Consider the following 9,671-nt stretch of genomic DNA (forward strand, 5'->3'; position numbering starts at 1 on the left):
TTCCGGCGGCTCCCGGCACTCACCCACCGAGCGGGGCTGGAGCGGGGCTGGCGGCGGCGCTCTGTGCTGCGGGTACCATCGAGATGCGCTGGGCCGAACCTGCAGGTGCGAGAGGGAGCGATGGGTGGGGGACAACTGAGGCGTAGTGAGGGGAACTCGGACATGGGTTCTGGGTCACCCTGAACCCCCGCGCTGCTCCTGGGCTGAGGATGAGGTGTCCTGGCCGGCTGCAGGCCCCGAGTGAGGCTCCTGGGGACAGGTGGTGCTGAGGCCCTTGCTTCACCCCACGGAATCTCTCGTAATTCGATCTCGTGCTTGTCTTCCAGAGCCAGGGAACCCGCGTGCCCCGTGTCCGGCTCTGAGTAAGGGGCAATGAGCACAGAAGTGGCTGCACCTGGGGCTGCATGCGAGGAGATGGAGGCCCTGTGTTCCGAGCTGCTCCTGCCCTCCCCAGGGGCAGTGGGAGCAGCAGGGGCAGTTGGAAGCCCTACTGCCACAGCTGGGGCTGTCCCGCTGCCTGTGAGCCAGGAGTTGGTGCTGGCAGAGGCATCGTTGCCTGGGGAAGGGGCTGCGGCTGAAGGAAGCGACGTTGAAATCTTCATTGAGGCTGTGGCTGGCGATGTGACGCTGAGCAGTGCGGCCAATGGCACCGGTACTGAGTGTGACGAGGGTGGTATGGATCCTTCAGTGCTGAGTAGGGGGATGGGGGTCAGCTGGGACCTGCACCTTCTGGTCAGCACCCTGGGGATGTCACAGTACCCATGTGTTGCTGCGCTTGTGTGCATCATGGTCAGATGCTGCTGCTCACTATGAGTTTGGCACAAGGTGGGGAGGAATGGCCCAAGGAGCTGGCCATGGGATTGCTCTGGGCCTTTGGGAGGATGCATCCCCTAGCACACTGCCCACCCTGGGGTATCCTCCTAGAGAGGAAGCCATGTAGCATTAGCAGTGCCTTGGAGCTGCTAAGGGACAGACCTGCTCAGTGTGGTCACCTGCAGTGAGACTGTGTGACATGGAATACCCAGGGCAGGGGGAGGACTGTCGTTCTCAAAGCTGTAATTCATGGCGACATAATTTTATTGTCCTTGTCCAGAGCTGGAACTGAAACACCAGACCCAAGCTCTGGGCCTACTGAAAGCCCTTTTTCACGCTCATCTTCTCTCTGTGCAGAGGTGCTGGTCAAAGTAGTGGAGCTGTATTTCTGTGAGAGGTGCGGCCAGAGCTTCCCAGAGACTTCCTTGCTGTCCCAGCATGAGTGCCTGCTACTGCCACCACCCGAGCACCTGCAGCTACCTGGAGTGCTGCCAGCACCCACCAGAGAGGAACAGAATGAGCCAGGGGACTCAGAACCACCAGTAGCGAGTGTGTCAGAGGGCTCAGCTTTCGAGTGCCTGCTGTGCCCCATCTGCCAGGAGGCTTTTGCACAGCCTGGTGAGCTCAAGGAGCACTTCAAGACCCACCGTGGCCCGCAGGGAGCTCTGCCCTGCCCTGAGAAGGACTGCTGCTTTTCAACAGAGGACCGCAAGCAGCTGCGCAGCCACCTACGCCGCCTGCATGGGGCTTCTCCTGTGTCCTGCACCTACCGAGCCTGCCCCTTGCTCTTCCCCAGCCGTCCAGCCATGGAGCAGCACCACCGCAACCACTTCCCCTTCCACTGTGGCCACTGTGATTTTGTCACAGCCAACGCCAAGCTCTTCTGGCAGCACAGGAAGGGCCACATCACTGAGACATCTGTGATGAGCAGCACCCCCGGCTCAGCCCCCCTCAAACAGATCTGTGTTCTGCCATCAGGTATAGCTGAGTTTGGTGGAAACCCAAGCTGGGTCAGGAGCTGTGGGTGTTGCAGGGGCTAGGTTTAGAGTTAAAGCTGTGGGAAGTGAGGGCAAAGCTGTGCTGCTGGAGGGCTGGAGAGCCAAGTGGTCCAGTAGCACAATGCCCTAGAAAGCCAGGAGACTGTTTATTTGTGTGGGAGAGGGGTGGTGGCTGCTTCCCACCTGCAGCATCATGTTTTCTGTCTTTCTCCCCTGACACAGAAGGACAGAAAGAGGCAGAGAATTGCCACCCTGACTGGGAAGCCACCTCAGAAGAAACGAGGCCAGCAAAGCCCTCAGGCACTGGGGAGAGCTCCTTGGAGGAGCTGAAAGCATCTGCCAGAGAAGAGGACTCAGAGAGTGATGAGAACGAGTCACTGGAGGAGGATGGAGAGAGCCTCTGTGAGGGCGAGGCCAAAGAGAATGAGAAGGAGGCTCCTGACAAAGCCAAGGTGACCTGGGCTCAGCACTTCAAAGGTACGATTGTGAGGCTGTGCTGAGAGATGCTTGGCCCTATTGCTTATGAGCAGGCAGTGCGATATAAGAGGTCCTGTGCCATCCAGCAGCTATTTGCCCATTAGGTGCAATCCTTCTCTTCTCTTGCTGAGCCTGAGCTCCTGCCATGCTTAGGCAGAAGCAGGGGCTGTTTGGCTTTGGGGACAAAGAAGCAGATCTGATTTAGGCTATGCTGGATCGCTTCTGTAAGTGTTGAGCTGGAAAGAGTCCACTCTAACCATGCTGGTGGCTCAGGTTGGGAACTGTCCTGGCTGCTGTGTGACTGCGATAAGCCCCTGCTCCAGCACAGTGGGATCAGGAAGGGAACTTCTGCCTGTGCTTGTGTTCTTTCTCTTTCTTGCTGACAGCTCTTCCTTTGCTCTCACAGGAGATGTGGCAGAGGGCTCAGAGTACATCTACAAAACCCACATGTGCCCCGAATGCAAGCGGTGCTTCAAGAAGCGGACACACCTGGTGGAGCACCTCCACCTGCACTTCCCTGACCCCAGCCTGCAGTGCCCAAACTGCCACAAGTATTTCACCAGTAAAAGCAAGCTGAAAATCCACATGATGCGGGAGACAGGTGAGAAGGCACACCGCTGCCCGCTCTGCCACTACAGCTCGGTGGAGAAGAATGCCCTCAACCGCCACATGGCCAGCATGCATGAGGACATTTCCAACTTCTACTCCGATGTCTACTCCTGCCCCGTCTGTGAGGAGAAGTTTCGCCTCAGCCAGGCCCTCAAAGAGCACTTGAAGGCTCACAAAGCTGAACCCAAGAGGCTGAGCTGCTTCCAAGGGGGCTGTGACTACTGTGCGGAGGACAGGAAGGAATTTGTCCGTCACCTCAAGGACGCTCACGGCATCAAGGCGGTGGAGTGCAAGTACCATGCCTGCTCACTGCTCTTTGGCACAGCTGAGGCCATGGAGGCTCACCGGAAAACGCACTATGCCTTCCACTGCCAGCAGTGCGACTTCATCTGCTCCAACAAGCACGTTTTCCGCAAGCATAAGAAGCAGGGGCACCCAGGCAGTGAGCAGCTCCAGTGCAGCTTCTGTCCCTATGCCACCTTCAACCCTGTGGAGTATCACGACCACGTGGGCAAGATGCATGCCAATGAGAAGATCCACAAGTGCACCGAGTGTGCCTTTGCTACTGCACACAAGCGGGTGCTCATCCGGCACATGCTGCTGCACACAGGTGGGTGTCTGCTACCTGGAGCTGAGCTGGGACATCAGTTTGTGCTCATTCTGGAGGTCACAGAGGACTGGGTCAGGATTCCTGGGTCCCGTTGATGGCTCTGCCACCCACCAATCTCTAGTCTTGTTTGGCTGAAGTCACGATGTGTCCCCATCCCCGCTGTTACCCCAAGCTCCTGCTGAGCTGGTTACCCTCAGGGGAAGGCTGCCATATCTGGTTATTTTACTGAGAACATTTCTCTTTCCTCTGTAGGAGAGAAGCCTCACAAGTGCGAGCTGTGCGACTTCACTTGCCGTGATGTGAGCTACCTGTCCAAGCACATGCTGACTCATTCCAACGACAAGAACTTCATGTGCACTGAGTGTGGGTACATCACCAAGTGGAAGCACTACCTGAATGTCCACATGCGCAAGCACACCGGCGATCTTCGGTACTACCCCCAGGCTGGTTGGCCTGGCAGCATTGCTAGGGTTCTCCAGATCCTGCTACAGGAGTCTGCTGCTCTTGGCTGCATCTGCTGCCTGCCCTGTGTGGCACACAATAAATGCAGTCTTTGAGCTTGCAGGGTGTTGTCATCGTAGTGCTGTGGAGGCAAAGGCATCTCGGGTTCCCCAGTGCCATCAGGACATTAGTGCAGCTCTAAACTTGGGTTCTTGCATTCTGCTTATTCTTTTGTGCCAGGGCCACTTTGGGTTTGTGCAGGATGCTGACAAAAAATGTTTTTACTTCTGCACCATCACCTTACTATCCTGAGGGTCTTTTTTGCCTCCACAGATGCTGGAGATGCTTCTGCTGTGAAGCATGTGTCAGGAGTGACAGGGTCACTTTCTGGGTTATCCAGGGACTTTTATCTCCCATTCCCAGGTTGGGGATAAAAAGTGCCAGCAGTGCCAAGGGGTGTAACAGGGAGGGATTGCTTGTGGTTTGAGCTACCCACATTGCAAAGGTCAGACCCTGCAATCCTAGGAGCACCCCTTCCCCAGGTTAGTGAGATGGGGAGGCAGAGCTCTGTATGTCTGGCAGGGTTCAGCCTGTTCTGGTTCCCCGCGCTGCATGACCTGTTCTGCTTTTCCCACAGGTACCAGTGCAACCAGTGCTCATACCGGTGCCACCGTGCCGACCAGCTGAGCAGCCACAAGCTGCGGCACCAAGGCAAAAGCCTCATCTGCGAGATGTGTGGCTTTGCCTGCAAGCGCAAGTACGAGCTGCAGAAGCATATGCAGGCAAAGCACTCGCAGAACTACCAAGTGCCCATCTTCCAGTGCCAGTACTGTGCCTACCAGACCAAATACAAGCAGGCGTTGCTGAACCACGAGAACTGCAAGCACACCAAGCAAAAGGAGTTTCGCTGTGCCCTTTGCTCTTACTGCACCTTCAGCAACACCAGCCTCTTCTTCCACAAGCGCAAGATTCATGGTTATGTGCCTGGTGACAAGGACTGGCTGGAAAACTATGCCAGCAAGGAGCTGGAGATCAGCTCATCTGAGTCACTCTTTGGCTACGAGCTCGGTGCAGCCCTGCATGTGGATGCCAGCTCCCCCTTCTCTAGCAAGGAGCAGTGGGCAAGGGTGAAACCGTCCCAGAGGGAAGAGGGCTGCCAGCAAGCATTCATGGTGCCCCTTCTTAGGCAGGACACTGCTCCACCTGAGGGCAGCAGTAAGACTCAGACAGCTGTAGGCAAGGGGGAGCAGAGCTGCACGATTGATGACAGCACTCAGAGTGATGCTGCTGCAGGCCCAGCTGAGCTCATCACTTCTGAGGATGTGGCAGAGAGCTGTACGTTGCACTTAGAGACAGTGAATGTCTCATCTGATCCCATCCTGGAGCATTTGACTGGGGATGCGTGCATGGCACAGCCGGAGAGCATGGAAATGCTGTCCTCCAAGGAGCCTCCTGCAGCCTATGAGATGCTGGGCTCCCAGGGTGACCTTGGCTTGGAGGACAATGACAGTGCGCTCGAAGACATCCCAGGCTATAAAGAAGAGGAGGCAGATATACGCAAGGATGAGGTGTTGAGGCTGGAGGACAGTGCAGCAGCAGGTGCCAGCCAGGAAAGTGACACCGTAAGAGAGGCCACAGGGCACCTTGAGGGGTCATGTTCAGACCACAGCAAGCTGGATGCAGGCCCAGAGCTGAGAGAGACCGGCCAAGGTGAAGCACCAGAGGCCTGGCTCAGTGTGCTGACGACAGCCGAACAAAACCATCCGCCTGTCCCAGAGGATGCGGCCACCTCCAGCGATGACACCAGGAGCAGCTCTGAGTCCGTGCTGAAGGCGCTGCGGAAGCAGGACAAGGAGCAGGCAGAGACACTGGTGCTGCAAGGCAGAGTCCAGATGCTGGTGGTGCAGTCAGACAGTCAGATCTTTAAGTGTGAAAAATGTTCTTACGTCACACGGAAGGAGAGGTCCATGTCTCTGCACTCCAAAGCCAGCTGCCAGAGCCACCGCACCCCACTCATTTGCCGCGAGTGCGGTGCCAGCTTTAAGCAGCAAAGGGGGCTCAACACCCACCTCCTCAAAAAATGCCCAGTCCTCCTGAAGAAGAACAAGGTCCTCAAACCAGCTGTTGTGGAGGCAGCTGGATCGCACCAGCTAGGTGATAATGGTGCAGAAACAGCAGAGAGCGATAGGGGAGGCATGGAGGAGCCTGGACATCCTGAGTCCCCCTGGAAAGCTGAAATGATGCCTGATAAAATGCAGGAATCAGATGGTCCCTTTGCTGGGCAACAGGTGTCAGGCTGTATTTCCCCTGAGAAGTCTTTCCCTGGTGACAGCACAGAGGTGGGAGAAGAGCCCTTGCAGCAAGGGGCTGGAGCTGAGGCAAGCAGAACAGAGTGTCCCTTGCAGCCTGGAAAGCCCTCTGAGAAATACCGTCTGGAGGATGGGAAGCTGCGCTGCAATGCCTGCTCCTTTGTGTGCTCCCGCGTCTCTACCATCACCTCTCATGTGGAGGATGGCTGCCGCAGCCTGGAGCAGTTCTGGTGCTCACTGTGCCCTGAAGCCTTTCGCTCCCAGCGGGCCCTGAAGAGCCACTGTGCCGAGAAGCACCTCCTGCACCCCAAGGAGGACAGGCCCCACAGCACCCAGCTCCCGGGGGGGGACCCAGCCAGCACTGAGATGGGGCAGCCCACTGACCCTGTGCCACACGCAGCTCCCCTGAAAGCCACCCTGCCCAAACAGAGGCGTTTCTCCTGCCCCACCTGCCCCTTCACCTGCCACCAGGAACGGGCCATGAAGACGCACAAGAAGAGGGGCTGCGTGGTGCTGGGTGAGTTCCGCTGTGCCTCCTGCCCCTTCACCTCCAAAGTGGCCAAAGCCCTGCGGCTGCACCGCAAGCTGCACCGCAAGCACTACAGCAAGCGGCCTCAGCTGCAGTGCCGCCAGTGCGAGTTCACCTGCAAGCAAGCCCGCTGCCTGCGGCAGCACGTGCGCATCAAGCACGAGGGGGTGAAGCCCCACAAGTGCCTGTACTGCGAGTTCAGCACCACGCGGCGGTACCGCCTGGAGGCCCACCAGTCCCTGCACACCGGCGTGGGCCGCATCGCCTGCGGCATCTGCAGCCAGACCTTCGGCACCAACTCCAAGCTGCGCATCCACCGCCTGCGGGTGCACGAGAAGACGCCCACCCACTTCTGCCCGCTGTGCGACTACAGCAGCTACCTGCAGAACGACATCACTCGCCACTTCAACAGCTGCCACCGTGGTGAGCTCAACTTCGGCTGCTCCCGCTGTGAGGCGCGGTTCAGCTCCGAGACGGCCCTCAAGCAGCACGTCCTGCGGCGGCACGAGGAGAAGGTGTCCTACGGCTGCCCGCAGTGCGGCTTCGTGTGCCACAGCGAGGCCACGCTCAAGTGCCATGTGCAGAAGCAGCACCCGCACCTGGAGTGTGGCACCTGTAAGGAGAGCTTTCCCAGCCGGGATGCTCTGGAGGAGCACAAGAAGCAGCACTTCAGCCACCGCTGCGAGCTGTGCAGCTTTGCCGCCAAGGAGCGGCAGCAGCTGGTGCGGCATTACGTGGAGAGCCACGAGCCAGCTGCCCCCCAGGACAGACCCCTGCGGTGCCCCTTCTGTGACTTCGCCTGCTGCCACCAGCTCGTCTTTGACCAGCACATGAAGGGCCACGGGGGCACACGCATCTACAAGTGTTCCGACTGTGAGTACACCACCAAGAACAGGCAGAAGATCACCTGGCACATCCGCATCCACACCGGCGAGAAGCCCTACAAGTGCCACCTCTGCAAGTACACCTGTGCTGACCCATCACGTCTCAAGGTGAGCATCCTCCTTGGGGGTGGCTCAGGAGATGCATGGAGGTCTGGGGAAGAAGAAACTCATACGGAGAGCTTTTGTCCTCTCTGCTCTTTCCCAAGTTTTGTATGGGGATAGGCAGGCTGATGGTACTGACACAGGGCAGTGTGATGCTGGGGGATGGCGGCTGCATGTTCTTTCTGCTCCGCTTTGTAGGTGATTATCATCCTCTTACACCATAAAGGGCTTTTCCTAGAACAAGAGTCATGCGTGGGGTAATGGAAGGAAAATGGCCTGTCTTTTCTAAAAGAGGTATTGACTTCTTTAATAGCTGAGCTGGACTCCTTTGGGGCCACCTGGGTGAGGCTGCCGTGATGCACTCAGCTCAGGGCTAGTGCTGCTGGTCTGTTTTCAATCTGAGCTGTGCCCTAAGTGCCAAACTAGGAAGAAAATCCTGTGTCCTGAGATGCTGTGTTTGGCAGTAGCAGGGTCTGATCCTGACCCTTCTGTGGGACACCGCGTGGTCAGGCTCCCATACAGCCCTCCTGGCTGCTCACAATTGCTGAGATGCCAGACTTGCTCCTGAACCCCATGCATCACAGGGCCCCATGTGCCACTCAGGCAGGTGACATAGCCTTGTCCTGACCGTGGCCCATGTTTCTCTGCCCAGTACCACATGCGGATCCACAAGGAGGAGCGCAAATACCTCTGCCCAGACTGTGGCTACAAGTGCAAGTGGGTGAATCAGCTCAAGTACCACATGACGAAGCACACAGGTGAGTGTGGCTGTGGGACACCTCCAGCACCGCTGGCAGGGGAGGGCTATGGGGCTGCATAAATTCAACTATTCACTATGTCCCCGCATCCTGCTGGGCTGGGGACAACGCCCTGGAGCTGTACTCCAGCACTGGGAAGATGATGAGAGGAAAGGTGGGGTGACGCAGACCCCAGGGGCCACATGGTGCCTTGGACATGGGGGAGCCTTAGGGTACACCGAGCATAGGGTGTAGGGAAGGTCCCCGGGATCATCATGGGGATGATGAGACCCCATGGAGGGGCTGCAGGAGACAGACGCTATCCCCTTTGCCACAGGGCTGAAGCCATACCGCTGCGACGAGTGCGAGTACCGCACGAACCGTGCAGATGCGCTGCGGGTGCACAAGGAGACGCGCCACCGGGAGGCACGCTCCTTCATCTGCGAGCAGTGCGGCAAGGCCTTCAAGACCCGCTTCCTCCTCAAGACCCACCTGAAGAAACACAGCGAGGAGAAGCCGTACGTCTGCAACGCCTGCGGGCGGGCTTTCCGCTGGGCGGCCGGCCTGCGGCACCATTACCTCACCCACACCAACGAGCACCCCTTCTTCTGCCGCTACTGCCCCTACAAGGCCAAGCAGAAGTTCCAGGTCATCAAACACATCCAGCGACACCACCCTGAGCGTGGGGCCGGCGACCCCAGCCAAGGGGTGGGCAAGGACCCCAGCACCCCCACTGTCCACCTCCACGCTGTGCAGAGGGAGGGCCCGGCTACGGGGCCACCAGCACCTCAGCAGGAGGGAGAGTGCCTCCCAGAGAAGGATAGCGTCTCCCAGTGAGTCCTGGCAGCTGCAGAGATGTATGTGTGTGTGTATAGGCATATATGTATATGGGATGTAAGATATGTGGCTGTATAGAAGGAATCTCTTGTCTCCTTCTGGTCCCGTTTCTTTGGGTTGTTTGGGGTCCTTCTAGCTGCACTGGGGAACAGGGTGATGGGAACTGTGTGACAACTCCAGCTGGAAGCCTTCTTTCTATACGTGTGAGCCTGGAAGCAGGTTCACACAGCAAAGGGCAGTGTCTGCACGGAGAAATCACAAACCCCAGTCCCTGTACTAAATACCCAGACCACTCACTGCCTGTCACTGAACAATTTATTGGGTT

The 9,671-nt window shown here is 57.8% G+C and overlaps 1 protein-coding gene across 1 annotated transcript; it reads left to right on the forward strand.

The window, feature by feature from the left end:
- The first annotated feature begins 4 nt into the window (after positions 1-4).
- ZNF142 (zinc finger protein 142) lies at positions 5-9,431 on the forward strand. The gene is made up of 9 exons (XM_065751226.1): positions 5-105; positions 327-652; positions 1,171-1,791; positions 2,034-2,288; positions 2,695-3,507; positions 3,760-3,937; positions 4,586-7,778; positions 8,425-8,530; positions 8,847-9,431. The coding sequence occupies exons 2-9, from the start codon at positions 373-375 to the stop codon at positions 9,344-9,346; spliced, it is 5,946 nt and encodes a 1,981-aa protein (XP_065607298.1). The 5' UTR covers positions 5-105; positions 327-372; the 3' UTR covers positions 9,347-9,431.
- The last annotated feature ends 240 nt before the right edge of the window (positions 9,432-9,671 follow it).

The sequence above is a fragment of the Cyrtonyx montezumae genome, unplaced genomic scaffold (assembly GCF_038088225.1).
Source record: "Cyrtonyx montezumae isolate F1298 unplaced genomic scaffold, pur_monq_1.0 scaffold_7, whole genome shotgun sequence".
NCBI classification, from domain to species: Eukaryota; Metazoa; Chordata; class Aves; order Galliformes; family Odontophoridae; genus Cyrtonyx; species Cyrtonyx montezumae.